Source organism: Podarcis cretensis (genome assembly GCF_951804945.1).
Source record: "Podarcis cretensis genome assembly, chromosome: 6".
NCBI lineage: Eukaryota > Metazoa > Chordata > Lepidosauria > Squamata > Lacertidae > Podarcis > Podarcis cretensis.
Window position 1 is genome coordinate 29406567 of NC_137175.1, and position 27600 is coordinate 29434166.

Consider the following 27600-nt stretch of genomic DNA (forward strand, 5'->3'; position numbering starts at 1 on the left):
CCCACCGCCTTCCTCTTTGGAAATGACCCACTTCCTTCCTAACCATCCTGGCTGGTCACTTAACAAATCCACTTCTCAGTACCTCCAACAAGCAGCTCTCGCCCTCTTCCTCCACCAACCACCAATGTGTTTGTTTACATGCAATCCTCCAACTCAACTTCTCAAACTGGCAGGCTGTCAAAGGGCAAGAACCAGTTTCCAAACCGGTTGTGTAAGATAATGGCATTTTGCACAAGCTCAGAATGTGGTAAGGGATCCTCGCCATGACCAGATGCCAAGATATATATTATTTAGTGTGGTTAATTGCAGAAACTCTAGGTGGTAAAGGGACTTGCCTAGTGTAACAGAGTGACTAAGAAATTGAAACCCAGGACTTATTTCCATAATATAGGACTGCATTTGAACATTTCAGCTTGGTTAGTCATGGGTGGAATAGAAAATAAAGTTTGAAGTTCATAGAAGCCTTCTGGGTTTTTAGGGCCTCTCCAGCAACGTGGTGTGGTGCCCTCTAGATGTTGCAGACTCCAACATCCATCAGCCTCAGCCGGCATGCAAAATGGTCAGGGCTGATGAGTGATGCAGAAACTGGGAGGTTGACAGATTCGTCCACCCACATCTTAAGTAAGACTCCCATTTGCCCTGTGACAAAATATTGTGGTTGGAGTGCTGGGGAACAGCAATATATGTGCAACTGATATGTTACCTTGAGAGAAGATCTCTGGGTGTTATGCAACAGACAAGCAACAACTGCACATTTATTGCACTACCTTTTGATGACCTAGAAAGGTTCCCCCCCCCCCCTCTTAAGCAGTCACCAAATTTACATACAAAGAATTTGGCATAGAGCTGGATCTATGTTATGTTGGTGGGTTACAATCATTCCTCTTCTTCCTCCACCCGCCCCCGTGTTGTTGTTGTTGTTATTTCCTCTTCTTCTTCTTCCTGCTGATTTCTGGAAGCCTGCATGCATGCAGTTGATCCTGCTAAAGCCGACCATAGGAACAGCTTATAACAGGGTGAGAGAAAGGGAAGGAATGGGGGATGGTCAACATTCCCATATATGTTGTTGTTGTTAATTAAATTTCTATACCACCCTTCATCCGAAGATCACATGGCGGTTTACAATATAAAAGCACAAGTATACTTACCATAATAACAAATAAACATAATAACTCCACCACCACACACACATACAAGATCCCATACATATCTACTTGGAATTAATTCTCATTTCATTTCATATTTATTTATTTACTTACTTACTGCATTTTTTATCCTGCCTTTCCTCCAAGGAACTCAAGGAGGTATACATAGTTCTCTTCCTCCCCATTTTATCCTCACAACAACCCTGTGGGGTAGGCTAGGCTGAGAGACTGGTCCAAGGTCTCCCAGTGAGTTTCATAGCTGAGCGGGGATTTGAACCCTGTTCTCCCAAGTCCTAGTCCAACACTCTAACCACTGAACCACCCTGGCACTCATTCAATGATGCTTACCCCCAAGAAAATGGGTAAAGGTTTGAGCTTTTATTTCCATTTACTCCGTTTTTGAAGGAGCACCCAAGTGATGTAAAAACGAACTTCTGTTGTCCAAGTTGGTGGCCATTAGCTGTGAATTCTATAGCTTAACTTTGTGCTGTATGAATTTATTTTGTCTGTCCCAAATCTGTCAAGAATTGCTCACCACTGAGTTTCTCTACATAATTCTATACATTTATATCATGTCCCTCTTCCTTTTTTTTCTGTGCTAAAAGGGCTCTGTCATTGTCACCTTTCTTCAATTAAAGTTTTACTCATCATTAAGTGGTGATTGTTTTCATAAGATACCATGAAGGAGTCTACAGATGTACAGAGGTTAAAGACAGATCAGTAGAGCTGAAAGCTCAAAGTGCCTGCGTCCTGCATATGAAACTTACCGTAATAAGAATCTATCACTGGGCAAGTTGCTGTGTTTATATGTTGTTCTTGTATTTACATGAAAACCAATAAAAATTATCTGGATTAGAAAGCTTAAAGTGAATCACTGGTGCCATTAAGCAGATTCATTAGCATCTTATTAACAAAAAAATTAATTGGAGTTGCCTGAATTCAAGGTGTGTCAGTCAGGTCTGGCCTTACTAGGAATCAACATGAAGTTATTGCTTCAGGCAGAAAGGGTGCCATTTTTCTGCCTTTAGTCTCTACTTCTATGTCTCATTGAAAATAGTATTTAAATACAGCTGCACTCAGGAGCAGTAACACAGAGCTATTATTTAATCCTTTTGTGACCAAAGCAAAAGTAATCTGATCGCCATAGATTTAATTACTGATTGTACTTTAAGTATCTGATAGGCATACATTTTAGTACTGATTGCACTTTAAATACGTTTTCAAAATACACACACACACAATTGTTTTCTGTAGTGGTCAGCTGCTGGACCCTTCTATTCATGAATAAGAAGATAAGAACTCAAGAAGACCCATCTAGTCCAATATTCTGCTCTCATTATGGTCAGCCAGATGCCTATGGGAAGCTTGCAGACAGGACCCAAGTGCAGAGGTGTATGAAGTGGGGGGCGGGGGGGTGGGGCGCCCCGGGTGCCACTCTTGGGTGGTGTGACAAGATGGCCCTGCCTCCCCACAGCTGTAGAGCGGCCGAGGGCACGTGCAGTCAGTATGGGTGCCGCTCTCTCTCACTGTCCATGCAGGCTGCCGTGCGTGTGTACTCTGTACAGGATGCCGCACATGCACACTCCGTACGGACGTCGCACGTGCATCACCAGGCAGTTTGTCCCGCCCTGGGTGCCAGAGAGGGTTCCTCTGCCACTGCCCAAGTGCAGCAGCACAAATATTCTTCAAACATTGCCTTTATTGAAATAGTGTGCACTGGTACCTTGGTTCTCAAACGCTGAAAACCCAGAAGTAAGTGTTCCAGTTTTCGAATGATTTTGGGAAGCCAGATGTCTGATGCGGCTGTCAGCTACTGTTTCCAGGGCACCTTGGTTTTCGAACATTTCGGAAGTCAAGCGGACTTCCAGAATGGATTAAGTTTTGCGTTTTTGTTTTTGAGGGTTTTTCAGTTAATTTGTTTTGGTGACTGTGTGGAACCCAGTTCAGCTACTGATTGATTGATTGTGTGATTGCAGAAATGGACAAAAGCTCCCCATCCAAACAATGACTATCATCAGTGCATGTAAGAAAAAAATTTTTTTTTAATTTTTATCATCTACAATACTGTCTTATTTATTTTATAGTACAGTACATTGATTATTGCTTTCATTTTATGGATAATGGTCTCGTTAGATAGTAAAATTCATGTTAAGCTGCTTTTTTAGGGGTTGTTTTGAAACGAATTAATCCATTCTGGAACGGATGAATCCGTTTTGCATTACTTTCTATGGGAAAGCGTGCCTTGGTTTTGGAACGCTTTGTTTTTTGAACGGACTTCCGGAACAGATTAAGCTTGAGAACCAAGGTACCAATGTATATAACTAGCTAAATTAATCCATCCATTGTACAACATAACAGCAAGATAGTTAATTTACGGTACTAAGAAACACTCAGCCATAGATAGGGCTTGAGCGACACAGGAACATGCCAGAGGAGACATGAAAAGTGGCAGGCTTTAGGAATGCTGAAGCTTTAGCCGAAGAAATAATAACGCTGATGCAGGGAGAAAAGTAACAGGGCTTGTTTCTGGCCTCTGCAGTAGGAAAATGAAAAGTTACATTTCTTGCAGATGCAAAATTATTTGTTGTGCCGCTTTGTGGAACAATAAATGCAACTTGGTGCTGACATTGTTCAACACACTGAATTATTTTGCAGGGGGCTAAGAGGATTGGTTCAGTTTTGTCATTGCTGTTTCCTTCATGTCAACAATACAGAGCATTTTAATGAATATTTTACTTCCATGTGTTGCTGCAAATAATTGCAACGATTGCCTGTACAATGGATATTTAAGGAATTTGGGGATTTGCTTTTAATTGTTCATTATTTTCTCGACAATGGCTTCCAAACTATCCAGTATGTCACTGAATAGGATTGTGCATTTCTAATTTAGTACATTTCTTTTAAAAATTGGGTGGTGTATTAGACTTTAAGAATCCAGCCATTGTTCATTTTACCAAGGAACTCTGGGAATGGAGATGAGCAAGGTACAAACATAGCACAGCTCTGACCTTTGCAAATAAAGAGGGCTGACCATAAGTGACTATTTGAATAACATTGCAACAGAGATACAAACCACTCCCATACAGTCAGGTGCAGTGAGCTGATGTGAAACTACCCTGCAGATTACCAAAAGAAACAACCCAGTCACAAAGTTAACTTGGCAGTCATAAGCACATGTCTGCATCACTTCTACTGAAAGCAACAGAACTTTAAATTATTTATTTTGGTTGAATAACACCCATTGCCTTGGAATTTAATGTAGCCTGATGGCCTGTGTTCTTTTGATGTAATAAGCGTGGATCTGCACATTGTTTAGTCTATGCAAGGGAGAAATTTAACATGGAACTAAGCAGTCTGTGAATTCATTTTGCCACTTGCTGGAAACTGCAGGAGAAGAGAATGCTCTTATGCTTGGGTCCTGCTTGTGGGTTTCCGACAGGCATCTGTGAGAACAGGATACTAAACTAGATTGGCCTGATCCAGTAGCTGCTTCTTGTGTTCTTGCATGTTTAAAACTTCCAATCTCACAGGTAAACTGTTCCCAGCTTCTTCTGGCTTTATATACTAATAGTGACACATTGAACTTGTCCCAGGTTCTGGAGATACAGTTTTTATTACAAAGTTTGTGCTTAACATTGTCTGGATGATCATATATTATGAAAGAGATCCAACAGAAGCCCATGCACCTCCAGGAAGTTTAAGACTATTTAAGAGTCTTAAACCAATTGAACCAATTACCTCTGATTGCATGGTCAGCATATTTCCAGATGTTCTTGCCACACACATTCATTCTCCTGGCTCACACGATGGTTTCCTCATACATACCACATGATATTTTTCATGCATGGGGATAGTATTCATGTAGCAAGAGAGGAAGTATATGTCATCATATGTGTGGTGAGAAGCATGTGGCTGTTTTGCTGTGAGAATGTGGACCAGGAAGCCGGACTCAACTTCCTTACCAATATGCCAGGGATGGAGAATCTGTGCCCTGCTCCCATGCTTGGACTACAACCTCTGGCAGCCCTACAGTTGGCGATCCAAGTTTGGGAAATCTTGGTGTAGACAATACAAAGCTAGATGGAACAATGGTCTTTTCAGCATAAGGAAACTTCCTGTGTTCCTATATTCCTAATTTCTTCTTAAGTGCAAAAACAAAACCTACAGTTATTCAGATTCACCACAAGGGATCTCAGCAGCAAGTGCAAATACCAATGTAGATACCAGCTGTCAGACTTGAGCAGATATATTGCCCAATGTACAACCACCTGTCAACACAAGAAGGTCAGAGTTGAGGTTATGTGCAAATGTGTGTCATCATCTTGTTTTGGGGCAAATAACAGGCATCCTGAGAGTTTTAACTTCGGGAAACAGAACGTTTAAATCATCAACATTACATAAACAGCCAGCTTCATGGGCATCCTTGATCATGGGCAGTGGGTGCCTTCATCGTCGTATAGCAGCAATAAGTCCTGTTCCACAACTGGCTCTGCACTAAGAGACAGCCAAGGTGGTCTCTGCCTTCTTCAGCAGCCTCAGCTTTTGCAGCTGGCATCAATCAGAGCTCTGCCCTCCCAGGCCGTGTGGGAAAAGATCTGTAAGGCAGGGAGCAGGTCTTCCAGGACTCATAGCCAAGATGTCCACACCATGGCTTGTATCTTCAAACCTTGGTTTGTGTTCCAGCTGGTCTTGGCTTGTGCCTCTGCAATGTGGGAAGTGTCTGGGATGGCCAAACAAACCAGGTGCTATGAAGGCTGCATCCCTATACAGAGAGAGCAGGACCTTGGCTTAGTTATCAATTCACTAGTGGCATCCAGACTAGGCTATTGTAATGTGCTCTATGTGGACCTGTCTTTAAAATTGCTACAAAATGCTGCCGCCTGACTATTGGTTGGAGCCAGGCAGTCAGAGTATATTACACCTTTATTGTACCAGCTGTAATGACTGCCAGTGCATATCTGGGCCCCATTGAAAATGCTGGTTAGGACTTTTAAAACCCTAAGCGGCTTGGATCTGGGTTACCTAAAGGACCACAGTCTTCTGTTCCATCTTGCCCATACCTTAATATCTGCCTTGAAGCCCTGCTATGGTGGCTTCCTAGAACGAAAGTTTGACTGACAAGCACTTGGATGAGGACATTTCCAATGGTGGTCTCACAACTGTAGAATACATTTTCAAGGGACATCAGACAAGCCCCATCCCTTGCAGGTTTGAAAGAGCCTTGAGGAGCCTCTTTACTGCAACGTGTAGCAAGTAATCTCATCAGAGCTGTAGAATTTGCATTCCCTCTTGATTTTGGTAGCAAGTTCAGAGCTGAATGGACACATCAGTGGGAGCACTGGGTTGGCTCTGGCGTTGCATCTGAGCAGCTGTGATCTTGCCACTGACGTACTCTGTCCCCACCTTGGTAGGTAAAGGTAAAGGGACCCCTGCCTGTTAGGTCTAGTCGCAGACAACTCTGGGGTTGCAGCGCTCATCTCGCTTTACTGGCTGAGGGAGCCAATGTACAGCCATGTGGCCAGCATGACTAAGCTGCTTCTGGCGAACCAGAGCAGTACACGGAAACACCGTTTACCTTCCCGCCGGAGCGGTACCTATTTATCTACTTGCACTGCATGCTTTCGTACTGCTAGGTTGGCAGGAGCAGGGACTGAGTAATGGAAGCTCACCCTGTCGTGGGGATTCGAACCACCAACCTTCTGATCAGCAAGCCCTAGGCTCAGTGGTTTAGACCACAGCGCCACCCGCATCCCTGCCCCCACCTTGGTAAACAGCAGCAATGCCTCAATCAGGAGAGTGGGCATGTGTCACTACCCCACTGCACCAGCCACTTTTGCAGGTACATATTCAAATTTTTGTACTTCAAGGAGGAGAAGGAGAAGGAGGAGGAGGAGGCTGCCCTAATATAATTAGAACTGTAGTGTAACAGTTGGAGTCTAACTGAAGAAGTAATGCTTCCTATGGACACTAGATGGTACCATTGCACAAAACTAATTTAAGACTTCCTTGTTGGGGCTCATATTTCACAAACCCCGGAATGATGTTGTGTATTTTGCTCCATTCTGAGGCTGCTTACGCACTGTGTCTTCAAAACACATCCAAAGTACATTCTTTACTTCTTCTTTTTCCCCAATACTCAGTGCTGTACATTAAAGCAGTCTTGCTAATAATGATCGGTAATATCAGTCAATTATAGCTTATAATATCCCTTTAAGTTTCAACAGTGTTTTAAAAGAAAGGTTGGAAAAGCATACTTAACCTGCAAAACACAGTACAAATTCATTATGGAAAAAGAGCATGTTTTCGTTATTTTAATGGTCACACCTACCAGTCCCCTCTGCAAGCAAACCCAAATATTTACATGTCCTGGATTAAGGTCCACATTTGGGTGTGCTGCTTTTCATATTTCAGAAGCTCTTCAAAAGTTTCTGAAATAGGAAAAACAGAACACGCAAATTTGGTACTCTGTGCTTAAGCAATAAAGTACCCCATTGTGCCATGCGGGGAGAGCTGCTCTGTTTCCGGGGGTGGGGGGCAGTATTTCAGGAACTTGGTTCAATGCCCGACCTTCAGCCAAATCTTTATTTCTTTACTTTACTTTGATATGGATCCATGCTTCCAATGGTTCCTCTAGAAAATTTCAGTTATCCTATAAGCCCTATATTTGGAAATAGGTAAAGCCTTATTTAAAATCTTTTGTTTTGTTTTCGTTTTGTTTGTTTGTTTAAAAAATAAACCTGCTGTTTTAAGGCCAAAGTTAAGGCTTTTTCATACTGGCTCAAGCTCCACAAAGCCAGAAAACTGGAAGCTAAGGCTGATGGCTTAACATGTATGCCCAGTAACGATTTGCAATTATTTTGTACAATGACACAAATTGTGCTTCCTTACAACTTACCCTCCACACACCCACATTTCTCCTTGGTATTTCAGGCCCAAATCTAGATGGAGAGCATTTGGGCAGCAGTGGCAAAAAAAGATGTGCCACCTGTTTTATGTATCTGTACCTGTTTTGGTCCCTGCTCCTGCCAACCTAGCAGTTTGAAAGCACATCAAAGTGCAAGTAGATAAATAGGTACCACTCCAGCGGGAAGGTAAATGGCGTTTCCGTGCGCTGCTCTGGTTCACCAGAAGCGGCTTAGTCATGCTGGCCACATGACCCAGAAGCTCTCTGGGCCAATAAAGTGAGATGAGCACCGCAACCCCAGAGTCGTCTGTGACTGGACCTAATGGTCAGGGGTACCTTTACCTTTTTACATGTTTTAGTCTATCAAATTGTGTTTATATATGAGTAAAACCACATACAAACATCTTGGCATTTTACCTTTTCTTTCACTTTTGTGAAGCATCAAATTTCATCAAGCATCAAATTAATGTTAGTCTGCAGTACTAGTGTACAGTACTTGCAGAAAAGTTAAGACCACCATGAATTTTCTGGACAGAAAGGTATTTATTTGCCTCCCGAAGAGAACAGCAGGGAGGGGACCCTTGTGAAAGAGAGTGGGTATATGTACGCATGTGTGTCTGACTGTACCAGTGAGGGAAAGGGGAGGAGAGGGAAAACGGAGTGTACTAATGTTGCAACACTAAAGGTGTGGAAGGCACTCTGTACATGTTCAGAGGAGCATATTTTGGATGCAGGAAGCCTTGCAAGATGTCCTGGGCAGGGGGGGTTGCCTCATGGTAGCAAAATTAGTTGGATGTGGTGGCAAAAATATCCAAACTGTTCCTCCATGTTGAAATAATTGCATACCCCTGAATCAGTAAGGCAGACCTGCTAACAGAAGTCCATAACAAATGAGGGGGTTGGTTGAGTTGTGTGCTATTAGAACTGGCCCCCTCTTTGCAAAGCATTTTTAAAGGCTGACATTATGTCATGGCCTATTTTGGAACAGCCAGTATACCTCCTCCCTCTCGATTTCTTCCTCTTCCCACACAAGTGAGAACATACTTCTGTGGGTTAATTTCATATTATATTCACTGAAACCGTGTTCTTTGTGAGCCACTGCTTTTGGTTGAAGAGTGAAAATAATGAAGCAGAAAAGAGAGTGGAGAGTTCCTCTGTTGGACTGCTGACTGAATTACTGGTTTTGGTTCTTTACTATTATTTCTTTGCTACCCAACTCCCAAGGCCACTTTTTCGCGCAGTACTTTGAACTTCTATTTACCGTATTTCAGTGTGGTCTGTTGTTTCCTTTTGTGTTCGTTCTCAAGTTTGTGCAGGCCCTGCCTCCGCTTGCTCTCTTCATATGCCACTGGAATACAATAGTAACTATACACTCCATTAATACAGTGGTAGCTCGGGTTACATACGCCTCAGGTTACAGACGCTTCAGGTTACAGACTCTGCTAACCCAGAAATAGTACCTTGGGTTAAGAACTTTGTTTCAGGATGAGAATAGAAATCGTGCTCCAGCAGCGCGGCAGCAGCAGAAGGCCCCATTAGCTAAAGTGGTGCTTCAGGTTAAGAACAGTTTCAGGTTAAGAACGGACCTCCAGAACGAATTAAGTACTTAACCCGAGGTACCACTGTGAATTTCATTTATAAGTCAAATTCTAACTGAATGCCTGTCAGGGCCAGCCCAATACTACTATAGGTGTGGGTGGGTGTTAAATAATCCACCCTTGCCCCCAAAAGGCAAATGGGAAAACTCTGCAAAGAAGCTTAGGCGTGTATTCTGCAGTACATGCGCTAAAAGACATTCAATAAGAATTCACTGTCTCCTTACAGTACAGTGGTATACATGCCTCCTTTAGGTGGGTGTAAATCTCTTTGTGTTTAATAGATCTCACTCTCGTGTTGTGTTACTATGGCCCTATGGCAGCCATTTTGTGACTGGCACCCACGGAACTCTCTCAGAATTTGTCCAAAATGGTTGGTGAACCGTGTTGCAAGTATTGAGATTGTTGACAAACAAAGCAGGCATTTTCTCCAAGAGTACATCCCTCCGGCAACTGAAAAATGCCAGCATTGCAGAACATTTCCAATTGCCTTCCGTATAAGTACATAGCACATAAAAAATGCTTTTGCACCATGGATATTGATTCAATGTCCTCTTTTTGACATGCCACTGAATGAAAATATAGCTCCTTCCTTCCAAAAAAAACTCCAGCATCACACCAACAAAAAAACACCTCAGGCAGTGTTTGCATATTACATCAGTCTAAACACAATGCATTTCATTGACGTATTCCAGCTCACCAGCTCATTAGATTCCTCATGTTCTAGCAGTGTTTTAAATGAAAGTATATAAAAAAATAGATCACTAGCCTGCAAAATAGAAAGCAAATTAATTCTCATAATGTTTGTGGCTGTTATGACCTTTGCGCAATAGCTTTTCAAAGTCATACCTATCAGACTTTTCCATGGACAAAACCAAATATTTGCATGTCCTGAATAAAGGCCCAAATATGCACACACTCTCATATTTCAGACTCTGGTGTTCCTTTTCTGCTGAAAGGTGAGGGAGAATTCAGGTGTTGGATTTCCTTTGAAACTCTTCCAACAGGTAATGTTCTGTTCCACCAGTTAGAGCTGACCACCTAGAGATCTCTTAGAAATTCAGACAAGACAGATGTAAACTTAAAGAAATAAAACACAGTGGGTGAAAATCAGAGGTGCCCATCTGCCAGTAGAACAGACATAATGGGCAGAATGGATTTTTCACTTCTGATTATTCTGCAGAGGTTTTGGGGACCCTCCAGGAGGTGCATTGAGAGCCCCAGGGGAAAAGAAAAAGGGGAAATCCATTTACTGGATATCACCCTTTTATTCTAATTTTACACAAGTTTGGCATATGCTTAGTTTGCTTTCGGCCATGCTTCAAATACACAGAGTGGAAAGAAACTTGCAGTATGTTTATCTACATTACCCAGACTTGTAACCCCAAGCAGAGACAGCCAGAAGACACAAGCAGGAATTACATCAGTAGCCAAAATTCAGTTGGCCTCATGGACTATCTTCTATCTTGAGATTGGCGTCATTGCATGGAATTAACAACCCCATAGTCAGGAATTGTGTCACGTGCAACTTTGTGTTTAGAAAAGCCCAAAGAAGGGAATGCAGCATCTTTCAGTTAGACCCATGGAGCATCTTTTTTGTGGAGTTTGGTTTTCGTATTGCAATTTGGCAATGTTCCAAGTTGTTTTCAATGGCTCCTCTAGAAAATTGTTTATCCCAGAGTCTGCAGCACCCAGGAAAGACTTAGTCAGCATACAAGTCTGAGACTTACAAGCCGACCTCAAGGCTACAGCTGCCCATTTTTTGTAAAAAAAAAACCAAAACCATTTTTCTGTGTCCCACCCACCCTCTGCTTTGTGTAGCAACTTGCCCAGCTGAGAATTATGGAGAACCCAGAAGCTTGCCACATTTTTGTTTTTGGTATTGATATTATTATTAGTCTAAAGGGTATTACTGAGATTTTAGTAAATACTGTCTGTTCTGTACAAATTACTACACCTTTGTTTTATCAGTTCAATATATAAGGAACTCTAGATGTCCTGGCAAAGCACAACTCCTCCTTTGAGGCACCCTTCCCACAGATGTGGATTCCTACAGCTATCGAGCCAGCTGTCTGCAGAAATAACTGTAGGCAGGAGTGATCCTGTCCTCCTGGCCCAGGTATTGCCACCTGCTCTGCTCCCTGAATCTGGACTGGGAAGGTGAGGTCTTGCTCACTTAGACATTGCTCTCTATTTTTCCATTGGTACCAAGGCTGTTTCCAGCCTGCCAGTATTTTGTGGGAAGGATTTCAGTGCATACCGGAACTTTAGCTTTGTGTGATCAAAGTGGATAAAGTGCAGTGTCACCTTAGCACAACAAATCCTTTATTTTTTGTGGTTTGTAAAGCAACAAGGAAATGCATTGGAAAGTATGGAACGAACAAATGATTAATGGGAAGACGTGTAAATATCCCACAAGCAAATTGAGAAGAATGCTGATTATAGTATAAACTACCCAGTGGCGTAGCGTGGGGGGTGCAGGGGGGGCCGCCCGCACCGGGCGCAACATCTGGGGGGGGGGTGCGCTCACACTAGCAGCTCTCTGCCCCTACTAAAATCCACGGGTTAGGGGGCGCAAATTACTTGCCTTGCCCCGGGTGCTGACAACCCACGCTACGCCACTGAAACTACCCTCTAAACTAATCAGAACAATTGTTCAATAAAGGCCGGACATAGTCTAATCACCGCATAAGCTTTGTACAAGCAAATCAAGAAGAATACTTCAAGTATTTATTGTTAAGCAAGAACCTCCCTCTCCTATAACTAATCGATTTATTGTGTTAGGCTGAAAGCTTCTATTTCACCCACTGCAATCTGTCACTCATGGCTTGTATGCTCTCTCCTCAATTGTTTTCTGTTCCTAGATTTTTTTGGCAGATACTGAAAGGAAATGCAGTAAGGCAATCCAATTGCTGGAACAAGTCTTGGGGTGGGGCAACTGGCTAAAATGTTTTACAATGTTTCAAACAGTTCTAACTTTGGTTCCTCTTGTTTTTGTCGGGTTGGGGTCAGTTAAATGTTTAGTTGGGGTTGGCAGTTATTTTAAATTGGGTATAACTGTAAACTGTTATTATTGTTATTATTGGTTTCTATTGATTTATTGGTTGGTTTGTTGCCTGTATAGGATATTCTGGTTTTTTAATGTTTGATGTTTTGTTGTATTTTTATATATGCTATAAGCCACCCAGAGTGGGAAACCCAGCCAGATGTGATGATAATGATGATGATAATGATGATGATGATGTTTTCAACAAATGAATAAAAAGCTCTTTCTAGATCTGTGTAGATTCCCCTCTCTTTTTCCATGGATTCGTAGAATTAGAAGGGAATGGAGGTAATCTCGTCTGGCTACTTGCCAAACCACAATACACTGCAGGGTATTATGCAGAATATGCCTATGAATCCAAAATGGAACAACATGGAAAGATGCATACCGTATTTTTTGCTCTATAAGACTCACTTTTTCCCTCTTAAAAAGTAAAGGGAAATGTGTGTGCGTCTTATGGAGCGAATGCAGGCTGCGCAGCTATCCCAGAAGCCAGAACAGCAAGAGGGATCGCTGCTTTTGCTGCGCAGCTATTCCTCTTGCTGTTCTGGCTTCTGAGATTCAGAATGTTTTTTTTCTTGTTTTCCTCCTCCAAAAACTAGGTGCGTCTTGTGGTCTGGTGCGTCTTATAGAGTGAAAAATACGGTAAATAAAAATGGCATCATGTCGCTATTTCATCTGCATTACATTAGATGAAGACCATCCAAAATAATGTCAAATCTAACCAGAGATTTGCAAGACTCATTTAACAAACTCAAAAGGCTTCCAGCATACATCAGACCCAAAACTAGGTTGGCCTCCTGCTTTACAGGAGGACAGGCCTCTATTTGAAGGACTAACAGAGGACAGTCTTCTAGTTGAAAGAGTTTCCTATTTGGGAGGCTTCCAGGCCAGTTTAAATAGAGCAGTTGAAGTCTTTAGAAGCTGCTCACCAGTAGTTGCACCTGGATAGCAGACTGAATATATTGATCTGACCACTTGACACAGGGCAATTTATTGTGGGCTCAGCACTGCTCATTCACGCAAGCTTTTTGCAGCAACGTTAATGAGAAGGTAATGAATTAGCAGCAGCAGCAGCAACAACAACAACAATGGCATCCTATTTCCCCACCCCACCCAATTCAATACAGGTTTACTATTGTTTACTATTTCCAGGTTTGCTTGTTTTTTAAAAACAAAAACTTACCATTTTCTGCAGAAATGGTAGCTCTGATTTAAATGAGAAAATTATATGGGACAGCAACCAGTTCTGCAAGTTTGCAACAAAAGCCGTCTTTGCACAGCCCTGATTGGCTAGAACCAGTGACATCACAAAGCTACCACTCCTCCCCATACAAGCTGTGCTAAAAAAAATCTTGAAGTATGTAGGAGGGAAAAGACAAGTAAGTGAACCAGTATTCTAATTGTTGTTAGTTGCTTTCCAAATACAGTGGAACCTTGGGTTACATACTGTCCTCCTTACGAATGCTTCAGGTAACAAGCTCCGCTAACTCGGAAGTAGACGCCCCTAGTTGCGAACTTTGCCCTGGGATGTGAGCGGAAGTCGCACGGCGGTGGCACAGCAGCAGCGGGAGGCCCCATTAGCGAAAGTGCGCCTCATGTTAAGAATGGTTTCAGCTTAAGAACAGACCTCCGGAATGAATTAAGTTCGTAACCGGAGGTACCACTGTACAGGAGGAAATTGGACTGAACCTTGCAGAGAAACATGCATAGTGACACTTGTTTTTGGTACATCTGTATGCATCTAATTCTCTTTCTGGACCGCCTGAAACCAAGTTTAAGGAAAGTTTAAGGTAATCGTTGCAGGATCCATTTCTGTTGCTTGTCAGATCACTGGAAATCTATGATTTTGGAATTATTATTATTAATATTATTAATAATATTCCGGTACATATTGAGAATATACCGGTACATATTGAGAAAGAATGACACCTATGTCAATAACCAGCACAAACCAATGCTACTTCAAAACTTACAGAATCCACGTAGCTCAGATAACAAGATATTGCTTTTGCCCAGTGTGTTTTCAACTTAGCTGGAACAAAGCTGCTTTTCCTGAAGCTATCCCTTTCAGGGCTGATGACTATTCAAGTGCTGTTGAAAATCAGAGACTGGACTGGGAGCCTGTGGCCCTCCTTGACCATTGGACATGCTGGCTGGGGCTAATAGGAGTTGAGCCCAACAACATCTGGGCGACTACAGGTTCTCCACCCCTGCCGTAAATGAACTCTGTGCATCTTTTCATTGAGGCAATGCTTTTAAAATGATTGTGCAAACAATATTTATTCTTTTTGTAGCATTCTATTTAACCAAGGGAAATTCATCATTAATGAGTACATTCAGAATGGTGTATGTTATCAAGATAGCCTCATACAACAAATACTGCAGTTCTTTTAAAGCAGCCAAATACGAAAAGAAGTCATAACAGAGTGAGAGCCTTTGTAAACATCCACCAAGCCTTGTGAATGCCGGATGAAAGGTCTATCAACAAAACAGTTGTTCTATCTATCACTTAATCGTCTCCTTAATATTACATCACTGTCACGTATTACAACTTCCCATCTTTTCAACATCAACATGTTGTTGTTTTTGTAACAGGAACCATGTAAAACAGATAAGCTGCCCCCAATCCACTTTAATAAATACTTCAACATATGATCAGGGTAATTGAAACCTTATTCTTCTATACTGCTGAACACAAGTGGCACATTGCTTGCAAAACCTTCCAAGTTGGTAGTCTGGTAACTCTGCTTTATCAAGAAGTGCCAGCTTCCCATTCTTTCAATGCCTAATTAAATATGACCATGTTAATTTTCAATAGTGATTCTGAGTACAAAACCATAAAGATAGTTGTTTTGATTTAATTAACCCAGAATAAAGGATGTTATCTTAAGTCTGTGCCAGCAGTGCTCCATATTTAAGAGTACAGTGTCCCTGGTTTTTGTAGAATGTGCACATTTAGAGTTTGAGTGAATTTTATATGTTGCATGCTGAAATACCATAACCATATTTGTGATAATACAACAAGCAATAACTGCACCCAAGGGCCATTTTTGGTAATTGTGTTGTTGTTTTCCTTGGACTTGGATCTACAAAGGGCCATTTTCCAGGTTTGTACAGAGAAGAAATATTCTGCTCTGTAGATCTCTGCATTCTGTTGGGTTTTTTAAAGGCTCTGTTCCATCCCTTTTCCTCTGCTTATTTATGTAAACAGGAACCTGGTTAGAACAATTTTTGAGAGAGCAGCATGCTTCTGCACTCTGCATTATAATTCATGCCCATAAATCCATGCTGCATTTACTCTATGAAATCCAGGAGGTTACAGTCCAATGCATCCAAGCAAACATGTGGCGCTTCAAGAGAAGTGCACATTTCTAAAAGATAACAGGACCAGCTCCATCATTAGGGAGAGTGAGGTGGCCACTTCAGGCAGCAGATTCCGTGGGACAGGGGGTGACAGTGACACGTTGGAGGCAGAGATGTGTAGGCTGCGTGATCCGTCCTACACTCCTTAAACGAGCCAATGTCCAATTGTCAATTCCATACATGGAAATAAAGGGGCCATCTCGTCCTTTACCTCAGGCAGCAAAATATCTCTGGCCAGCCCTGTCCACAAAGGAGCCTGCAGTGGAATAGGATAAGGACTGCACATCCCAACACAACAGCCACCCTAAACAAAATGGCAGACACCAACTGTGCTATCGGTTGCTCTCTGGGCGGAACATCTTCTTGAGGACTGCCACACAGGCAGGGGCAGAGCTGTGCTCCTCCTGTGAGCAGGCGGCATCCTGAGAGGTCGATATCAGCACCGGCTTGTTGAACAGCTCCCGAACCCCCTGACGGAACTTGGGATCCCAAACACTGTAGATGGCCACGTTCCAACAGCTGTTGGAAGTGAGGATCCAGAAGGCGTAAAAGGAGAACTTGCACCACTGGTATCCCACTACTGACCCCACAACAAATACCGCAATGGGGAGGAAGGAAACGGAGAAAGCAAAAGTCAGAATGCCAATGGTCTTGGCAGCGGTAATGTCTGAGAAGGAGACCTGGTTGCTACCGCCCTGTGCCTCTTCTCCCAGTTGCTTCCGCTTCTTGCAGTATTGGTGGACGGCTGCAAAGGTGACGGCATTGATCGCAAAGGTCCCGCTCAAAACTGAGAAATCAAAGACCGGGTACAGCAGCATGATATTCCAATGGGATTCGGGCGGCTTGTCTGTTGGAAAAGCATAGTTGCACATCTTGCTGCAGGCATTGTACTGGAAGGTGATATCAGGGCTGGAGAGCAAGGGCACCACTGCCAAGCAGCAGCTCATGGCCCAAGAGGCCACAATGAGCCAAATAGTCCTGCGCTTGGTGATCACTGCTTTCCAGTGCAGAGGCTTCAGCACAGCTACACTCCTCTCGACCGAGAGCAGAAAGATGGTGCTGATCGAGACAAAGGTGCAGCCTGCAAAGATGGGCCCAGTGATGAAGCAGGCAGGCTTCTCATATTTATCCATCTCTGGTTCCATCCCCCAGGTCAACCTATTCACCTCCCTGTAAACAGAGTAAGGCACGACGATGAGCCCCACCGCCAAGTCAGCTAGGGCCAAGGAGGCCTTCAGGTAGCCTTGGGAGGTTCTGAATTGCCTGACACGGAAGAAAACCAGGAGGCTCACCAGATTGCCCAGGCTGATGACCACCACCAGGAGGACCATGAGGAACAGCTTGCAGACATCCCCAGCAGAGGCCTGGCTCCAGTCTGTGCAATTGGGGCTCCTGCCACTGCTGTTTCCCAACATTGACCAGGTTGTATTTCCTTCCTAAGACAAGCAGGGAGCTACAAAAGTTACAGGCTAAGGTTTCTTCACCTCTGAAATTCCATGGGAGGTGCTTCACAGGGTGCTTTCTCCATACTGAATTTCCAGAAGCAGAGTTTGCAAGAAATAGCAGCACAAACAATTTGAGTGGAAGTCCAGGTCAAACTGCAGCCTATTCACAAATGTAGGATCAACTGCTGTGCCCGCAAAGATGTGAAGTGCAGATCCACACAGGAACAAGCTTGAGGTGCCAGTCAGGCTCCCACGCAATCTACTGTAACGAGTTCCTTTTCTCCCTCCCTCCCTCCCTCCCTCTCTCTTCTCTCTCTCTCTCTCTCTCTCACACACACACACACACACGAGTCTAACTATAGTAGTGCATAGTTCACACAAGCAAAGAATTATTCAAAGATCATCTACAAATACTGTGATCTTGCATCACTATGTTCAAAACACAAGCGTTGATACTGCAATGTCACACAAACCCTCAGATTTTTGCAGAAGCATCTCTCAGGCACACCTTGCACTTGCGCGCACCCAAATATAATAACAGACCAGTCACCAATCTTATATGAGAGCCCTTGAAGTATTCAGGTGGTATTTGCCCTGGGATAATACTATGAGAGGTAGGTTGCAGATATCCGACAGACTATTGCTCGCTTCTCCCTCTCTTGAAGAGGAGAACTTTCCGTGCCTAGACCTACTAGGGTTACAGCAGCCTACAGCGTAGTAAAAGCAAGAAAAGGGCGAGTCTTAACGTTCCGCCATAGATTCACATGCTGGCAATTTCTCGCATCGGTGAGAAGTCTTTACGCGGATTATCTGCACAGTCTCCTCCTCAAAACAAAGCAAAGGAACAAAGCAATCCTCGGGCCCTTTCTTGGAGTTGCCATTCAGATGCGCTCCGAAGTGGCTCCGCTCTTCTGAAAGGAACGTGCGCTCAAGCGCACGCAAGCGAAAAAACCAGCACAAACTGGGAGACCCATCAGCCTGGAAGGCTCCCTGTTCGCTCTCTCAAGCTTTGCGGCGCTGCGCGCAGCTCCGGGCTGTTTTCATCCTCCGCCTCTCCCAGCATCGCTAGCCCGACGGCCGCCTCAAACTTCAAGGCACCCTTGGCGAGAGTCCCTGCGCCAACTCCGCTGCGCTCCCGTCCTGCGGCAAAGAAGCGGCGCTCCGGGGGTTGCTCTTGAGACCGGCGACACCCTTCCCGCGACAAATAGCCTCTCTTCTGCAACCCGAAAATGTGGTTACCCGAAAATCCATGCAACAGGTTCCTGGAGTTTCCAAAAAGAGGATGCTGCTGGAAACATTCGCCATGCGCCTCCAGATTGAGTATGTCCAGCCCTCTCTGCTCTCCAGTCCTTTGGCTGCTCAACCAAAGCTAACCCACGCGCCTGAGTTTCCAGGTCTTCTTGCGTAGGTGCTTTTGGCGACGCCTCCCGCCTCCTGGGACTGGGTTACGAACGGCTCTTGCCCCATCAGGCGCTCCCTGTTTCTCTCACCTAAGCGAGCAAAAGGCGAGGGAGACTGCAGACTGGAGACGCACGAAACAAGGCTGCCGAGATTCTGGGCGAGATTATTTGCAGCGCTGGGGGCGTTGCTCAGATTTCCCCCGCACTCGCCGGCTGCAGTTTGGGCAGAGTGGGTGTGCGAGGGGAATGGGTGTTGCTCCAGACAGCCAGTGTGGTGTAGTGGTTAAGAGCGGTAGTCTCGCAATCTGGGGAACTCGCTTCCCCCTCTCCTCCACATGCAGCTGCTGGGTGACCTTGGGCCAGTCACACTTCTTTGAAGTCTCTCAGCCCCACTCACCTCACAGAGTGTTTGTTGTGGGGGAGGAAGGGAAAGGAGAATGTTAGCCGCTTTGAGACTCCTTAAAAGGGAGTGAAAGGCGGGATATCAAATCCAAACTCTTCTTCTTCTTCTTCAGACATCAGGGTCAGTTTCCTCTGGGAGCGCGTCCCTGTGTTGCGTTATGCAGAGCTGCGTCCTCGGAGACCACAGAGGCGTTATGGAGGGTTGTCGCTCTCATCCTATGATCGATCACCTGTTTCCTTCCTTCCTTCTTTTCCCCGTAACAATTCGCTGGACAAAAGAAACCTCTCGAAGAGCAGTCGAATGGGCATTTTCCCTGCACCGCTTTTTAATACACAACCAGTTCCATACATTCTCGAAATTTATTGCTAATGCTAAACCCCTTTTGTCATAAACATTGCTATGTCTCTCCCTCCCTTCCCAAATTGCCCTTCAGTTGAGAACTTAAGAGACGCTTCTCCATACACAGTGGTCACCTGGGGGGGTGAATTAGAGGGGCAGAATCATAGAATCGTAGAGTTGGAAGGGACCTCAAGGGTCATCTAGTCCAAGGATCCATCTAGCTGAAGGATCCATGGCAGATGGGCCAAGGTGCACAGGTGAGTGCCTGTTTGTTCCATCAGATTTCTAAGGGAAATTGATGATGTGGTGGCACCCCGGTGTCCAGCCTTCTCTTGGGAGGAGTCCTCTCTTTGAAGGGATGTCCTGCATGTGTTGCCTTGGTCTGTTCTCATGTAGAAATTCACTGCAAGGTGAGTTGGTGGTTAACTGGACTTTATCTCCAATGTGGCCTGGGTGCCTGCATTGAGTAGAATCCAACCTCTCCTGCCAGGCCACCTCTTTAAGCAAAGTATCATAACTCAGTGGTAGAGCAGCTGCTTGACATACAGAATGCCCCAGGTTGAATTGCCAGCATCTCCTGGTAGGGATGGGAGAACCCTCTGCCTAAAGCACTGGGGAGCTGCTGGATAATCACGGCAGGTAATCCTGAGCTAGTGAGCCAATGTATGTCGGTTTCCAGTGTTCTCTGGGTCAGCTCTCCAGGAGCTAGCCTCCAGAGTCATAGCTGCTTCTCAAAGGAGCCACATGCCAGATATTTAGCTGATAAGACATACATTACCGTACATCTCCCCATCTACCAGTAAAACACGAAATGAAAACATCCCTAGATGTTTACAGCAAGGAAGCAGATACAGGGCTAAATCATTGCTTTCTACTGTGCAACACAGTCCTCCCATCCTTTGGGTTTGAATTTCCTTCCATACATTGAATAGGTGTTTTGGGTTGGTGGGTTGTGGGCATTTTCAGGGCAAGAGCGATGGGTGGGAGAGGTATATTTAACTTTTTCCCCAGTTGCTAGTTTTGCTCCTAGTGAGGTAGCAAGAAAACTGCTTGCGTGTTTGCAATTTGCAAAGTTAGGCAGGGTCTGGTATCGTGTCAAATAGTTTAAACAAGCCAGAAATTCCCAGAATGATAACAGACACTTCACATTAAAACTAAAAGTTCTCACTGTTTTTCACATTTCTCAACCAACAGAAGCTGTTTCAGTAAAAGATTAGTCCTTGTCCTCATTATGTCTCTCAAAGAAGTCTATTCATCTCCTGATGGTTAAAATGTGTTAATGATCTGCAGATCCTTCACAAATCCTTCTCTTATAATATTGGCCGTCCAGACGTAAATAATCTCTCACAGTAAAAGATAAGTTGCTCACTTTAGATTCCCAACAGAACTTGGTTAAGTGATCATCTATCAAGTGTTTGTGAGTCCTCTCCAAATCCTTCAGAAACAGGAAGTGCAAGCCATCTATTTGGACAGAGAACAGCATGAACTTCAGAGTAACTGACAAGCATGAAATAATAAAGTCACAGTACTTGGCATCATTTCATCCTGCCTAATTTTTTCACTCTATCCTTGGGGGCGCCCTAAGGATGAAAAAGCCTGAGAAGATTTGTCTACTTTGCATTCCCAGCACTGTTATCAACCCTCACTGGAGCCTGAGAGAAGTGTAGTTGGTCTTGAATCAGGGATCTAGCTGTCTGGCTTTGGCCGGACATCCTATTCATTGTGCGTTCATGATGGCTTTTGCTCATGCTGCAGCTGTACATGACCCAGTTTCATTATTTTTTTAAAAAATATTTATTAAGATTTTCCAAATACAAAAATGCAAAGGTAATAAACAATATAACATATATCATAACGTATTATCAAAACTTCTTTGGACTCCCTCACGTCTCCCGCTCCCACTTAAAGGTAAAGGTAAAGGGGTGTGTGTGTGTGTGTGTGTGTATGAATTTATAAGAGTACTATATAGAGAGAGAGAGAGAGAGGAAAGTGTAAAAAGGTAAAGGTACCCCTGCCCGTACGGGCCAGTCTTGACAGACTCTGGGGTTGTGCGCCCATCTCACTTAAGAGGCCAGGGGCCAGCGCTGTCCGGAGACACTTCCGGGTCACGTGGCCAGCATGACATCGCTGCTCTGGCGAGCCAGAGCCGCACACGGAAACGCCGTTTACCTTCCCGCTGGTAAGCGGTCCCTATTTATCTACTTGCACCCGGAGGTGCTTTCGAACTGCTAGGTTGGTAGGCGCTGGGACCGAGCAGCGGGAGCGCACCCCGCCGCAGGGATTCGAACCGCCGACCTTTCGATCGGCAAGTCCTAGGCGCTGAGGCTTTAACCCACAGCGCCACCTGCGTCCCTTGTTGCTTTACAAACCACAAAAAAATAAAGGATTTGTTGTGCTAAGGTGACACTGCACTAAGGTGACACTGCTGTCATCCGGGTGCTGCGAGGCCTGTTTGCAACGCATGGGTGTCCTGATGTCCTTGTCTCTGACAACGGACCGCAGTTCACGTCAGGCACGTTTGAGCGGTATCTTTTGGGACTGGGCATCCGCCATGCCCTAACGGCACCCTTTCATCCATCCAGCAACGGGCAAGCGGAAAGAATGGTGCGCTCGGCAAAAGAGGCACTGGCGCGCCTGGACCGGGGAGACTGGCATGAGCGGGTCACCGAATACTTGTTCATGCAACACATCACCCCTCATGCGGCCACAGGGCGGAGTCCTGCTGAACTGCTTATGGGCCGCCGCCTCAGGTCACCGCTCGACCGGCTACACCCGGACTTTGCCGTGGCTGAACCCCCAGGCTGTGCCAACGCGCCACGGTCATTTGCACCACCGGCAGCTAAGGGACACACCTGGGAGACGCCAAAGACAACCTGGTCGAGGGTGCACATCGATCTGGCTGGCCCCTTTCACGGCCGGACCTTTATGGTAGTGGTGGACGCCTATTCCAAATGGCTGGAGGTCGCCCTGATGCCCTCCACCACTACCGAAGCTGTCATCCGGGTGCTGCGAGGCCTGTTTGCAACGCATGGGTGTCCAACTCCGCTAACCGCTAAGTCTTATTCATTTAATTTAGTCTGATAATTCTCCAAAAAAATTATATGACCCAGTTTCAATACTGTTAGCACCTGCAAAAGTGTTAGGGAAGTCACACTCTTTCATTTCCAATCAGTGCATATCCTGCTTAAGTCCTATAACTATTTATGCCTGAAATGTTCTGGTTTATTTTTGAACCAGTTTCATTGCACTGTAGCCTCTCTAGATAGCAGTATTGTGATAGCAATGGAGAAGCCCTGGACACCAGACTAAAGCAGAATAAATCCTCCACCACTATTATTGTGGGAAGGCCATGTTGCAGAGTACACTGGCAATAAAATAGCAACCTGTGGGGGGCACAGGGGTGCAAATAGGCACAGCTGGTGGGAAGAGCCATTTCTTACCTGCACTGTTGAAGGGGCAAAGTGTGAAAGCTTCCCATGCCATGCCATGGTTTTGGGGGACCCTATACCAGCCATTTTAAAAACTAATTGCTATGTGAGTGACACGTCATGTCCTTAGACTGTCCTTTGCCTTTATGTAACCATGGCTTCCCACTTCCACAATACCATACAAACGGAGAAAAAGTCACCTGAAGGACAAGAATTTCACTCCTGTTTTACTGGAAGTCAAATATATGGGCTGTTTACATGGGCATGCCTTAAAATAGTTCAGCTGCTGTCTTAAAAGATGTACAGACATAATTTTGGGTGGTGGTTTCTCCCGGTAACAGGCCATTATCAAGGCTGGTATATATATAAAAAATAAATTCTCCCAAGATTGTTGATCCAGCCCTGCCAGTCCTAAAGTAACATCGGAATCTTTAAATCCTAGAGCAGCCATGATGGAATGAAATGGATATAGTAGTGAAGGGCATGCGGGGAGGGAAATCCAACCTCTGAGAACACAAGGAAAGCGCTTGTGAGTCAAAAGTGACTCCTTTGAGGTACTTCTTGGGAGGTAGAAATGCTAATCTTGGGAACAGCTCCTTATGTCACAAAGGCTGCTAGTCCTACTCAGAGTAGACCCAAGAAATTAATGAATATGACTAACTTGGGTCCCTTAATTTCAGTGGGTATATAATCTGAGCAAAACGTAACTGATTACAACCCCTAGGCCTATTTCTGATCAACATAAGATGTAAATGTCCAGACGTCCAAGTACCGTACTTCCTATATATCTTTCCTGTTGTTTTGCTTTCTCCACCTTCCTTCCTTCCTTCCTTCCTTCCTTCCTTCCTTCCTTCTTCTAAAAAAAAATAAAAATAAAAATTGGCAAATGAAGGCAAATGAAGATTTTGGATTGTTCTTCCGACTGCTGTCATGTGTTGCTTTATGATGATGTTTTCAGCCTTACTTAGGTTTCAAAATCTCTCACACAAAGACTATTCAAATAATTCTAGCTATGTTCTCCTTTAGTTCTATATTTGAAACAGGAAATGTTTGGCTATTGTTTTTGAAACAAGTGTGTGCCCAGGAGAACTTCTCTACGAGACAGGTGGAATGAGTAGACTAGAAAAGGCAAGTTCGTCTGGCTACCTAGACATAAATTAATGGTTAGACATGTCATTGCCATGGCCCCAATGGAAAAAATATCAGCTAGTGGGCATGGGATAGCTTCCCAGAATTCAGTGTGTTTTGAGAAAAAATGGAAGGGGAATCTTAATGTAAACTATCCTGAAAGGTAAGTGTGTGCATTAGGAAAGAAGCTGGTTAACCCAGAAGTTAGTACAGGATTATACTTTCAACAGTCCTGCATTAAACCATCTTCCTAAACATACATTCTAATGAAAGTGAGATTTAGTCACTAGTCAAAGGGCTCATATCCATAGTGCTTTTTAAAAGTGTCTTGTTTATTATTACAATTACCTCCCTCTGCTTATTTCAAAGATGATGGCTTTTAGCTGTGGGAGCTAAGCACCAGCTTGCGCAACCTGCTGTTCAAACCCACACCCACCCACCCACACTCCAGAGTCCTAATGAATCCAAATACACAGCCACAAAAAAAGCTTTTAATGGTGTTTGATGTTTTAAGGAGAAACTGATAGCATTGTAGCACAAATGGGAGGAAGAAAAGATCGGAAGACATGTGGAACTGAAAACCACACCTACAACGCTGAGGACTTCTCCCAGAATTCATGCCATGCTGTTGGAAATACAGTACAGTGGTACCTCAGGTTACAAACTTAATTCGTTCCGGAGGTCCGTTCTTAACCCAAAACCATTCTTAACCTGAGGTGCGCTTTCGCTAATGGGGCCTCCCACTGCCGCCAGCAGACAATTTCCGTTCTCATCCTGGGGCAAAGTTCTCAACCCGAGGTACTACTTCCAGGTTAGCGGAGTTGGTAACCTGAAGTGTTTGTAACCCGAAGTATTTGTAACCTGAGGTACCACTGTATCTGAAATCAAACAAAATGGTGCAATGGAGAGACCTGGTGGAGTTTTGTTCCAAAGAATCATAGCCTTTCCAGGATTAATGAAGCATAACATTACCACATGCCCTAAGATGCCCTAAGTTATTACACAGAATTTATGTGCTATAAGAGATGCACATGATATGGGTAGCTTAGGAAATTTTCAGAAGGCTGTGGTTTATCCTGTATCTTCAGCAAGTAAACTGAGGAAAAAAGATCAACAATTTAGGGGTCTCCCAGCCTAAAAAAAAAAAAAAAAGATCAACAACTTTTTTGAACTTCGGCAACCCTAAGATAGATGGGTCTTTTGTTTGCAACAAGGGCTGCCCTGTAGATGGTTCTCTCTTGCATTTATACCTTGTCCTGGAAATTTAAAGATAGCATACGCACCTGTCCATCATTAAATAATTAATGGCACAATCCTATACTGAAGATCCATCAGCTGAGGGGCTACTGAAATCAGTGGAATGTCAACTATGTCCCCCACCATGACAGAGAAGGTGGCCGAACACCTCAGATTTGTTGACAAACCCATTCTGCTTCTGAAGATACACTGATGGATCGAGCAAGTATCTTCCACCCATGTGATTTTCCTCTCCATGCCAAGTACTCCTTGATTACAGTAGCTTAGCTTCCATGTCATGCGAAGCCATGGTTTGTTTTAAAGCATAGCTTAATTGTGATGTGCCTCACCTCCCCTACCCCCAAACTGTGTTCTACTTGTTTAAAATAAACCACATGTGGTAAGCCAGTAATAAGACAAAGGACTTCGCATGTTCGTGATTATGTCCAAGTTTGGCTTAGCAAGACATGCAAACAAGACATTCCATTGGCCTAGCAGCTGTGTGTCTCTGGTACTGGCATAATGTGAGAACATAGCTGTCAACTTTTCCTTTTTTGGCGGGAAATTCCCTTATTCCAGTGCCATTTCCTGCTGCTTCCTGCTGCTATCCCAGATTGTTAGATATCCGGTAGACTGTCCCTGGGACAGGTGAGGCTGCTGATCCCTTATTTTCAAGGCTGCTGATCCCTTCTTTTCAAATCTGAAAGTTGACAGCTATGTGTGAGAATAGGATTGCTCACTCAGTTCACTAGGTGATATACATATTAGTTTATACAATCTTAGGTTGCCTCCAGATTACTCCATTATTCAGAATTCATCCTGATTCATTCATACAATTATTTGCAGAGAAATTAAACTATGGTGGTTATTTACTGAGAATTCATTCTGATTTGTTAGGTGGGACTCTGCCAGAGAGGTTGCATCAAGCAATTGTTCTTCCATGCTTTCTGGTGTATATTCCTGTCATTTTCCTTATTGCAAAAAGTCTGGTTTGGAGGAGAGGCCTTGTGCAAGTGCACCAAATCAACTTTAATTGTGCAACCTCAGTTTGGCAGTACAGTATGTCACTGAATCCACTTGAAAATAACAACAATCGGGAAGTGCCATTATTGTGTGAGATTGCACAGCGGTAGAGTAGCAATACTCGTTCTGAGCCACACATAGTCCCCTTATTAATAAAACAAATCTCACCTAGGAAAAAGTTGTGAAGTTCAGAATGGGTTGCAGGTGCCTTTAAAAAAATCTTCTTGCTGAATTCCTTGTAAATTGTTTTCTGTTTTAAAACCCATTTAAAACCCACATGAGTCACACTTGTTCAACATTGTTCCACTCACAACCCCAACTCCCAGATGGAGCTGAACCCCCATATGTGAAATTATAGATCTGGTCTATGGTTTCCTATAATAACTTTATGAATCACTGCTATTCATGGCCTTGGAACCAAAGCCCAACACTAATTCAGAAGCCAACCAATTACAGCACAATTTTTTAATATAAGAAATGCTGTGGCATTACAAAGAAAGCTGACTTCACTTCTGCCATAGCTTTTGTTATATGTTGTTCAATAAAAATTACCCAGGGTGATGAATGGCATGGTAAAGCTTTACCGACTCCACCTGCAGGTAAGGGCTGATTCATACCTATGTAATGCCCCCATGAACAGACCTAGCCCCCATGAAGCTGAATAATATATATATATGTTTAAAACAATGAATGGTGTTTAAGATTATGTGAGATGCTATTAAGGTTCAGCCTGTTGCTGTTTCATAGGTCGTTGTTTCACCTATGACAGTCATCCCATTGGACAATGAATTCATGCTGTGATGAGTTTGCCAGCTACATCACAGAGAATCTTATTATTACTCAGAAAGAAAAGAAGACAAACAACTGCATTGTTGATTTGGAGTGAAAATGGAGAAGATTGCATGGGACATGGTAAGCAGTGACTTGCTACATCATTGAACTAGGACTGGGTGAGCACATCAGAGGTGTGTTGGCTGATCTAGAGCAACTGTGACACTGGAGGCAAAACATAGCCTCCATCGTGGCAAGTAGCAAACTTATCCTACATGGTCAAAACAAATAAATAAATTTATTTATTTATTTTGACTGCATCAGACCAACATGGCTACCTACCTGAATCTCTTATCCTACATGGATTTGTC

General features: G+C 43.9%; 1 protein-coding gene and 1 long non-coding RNA gene across 2 annotated transcripts in view; one reads left to right on the forward strand and one right to left on the reverse strand.

Moving 5' to 3' along the window:
- Nucleotides 1–27600, forward strand: part of LOC307218050 — a 125772-nt gene that overhangs the window by 24202 nt on the left and 73970 nt on the right. The gene's annotated exons all lie outside the window — the stretch shown is intronic.
- Nucleotides 14609–17783, reverse strand: LOC307218367 (trace amine-associated receptor 13c-like). Its single transcript, XM_079980585.1, has one exon. The coding sequence runs from the start codon at nucleotides 17469–17471 to the stop codon at nucleotides 16389–16391; it is 1083 nt and encodes a 360-aa protein (XP_079836711.1). The 5' UTR covers nucleotides 17472–17783; the 3' UTR covers nucleotides 14609–16388.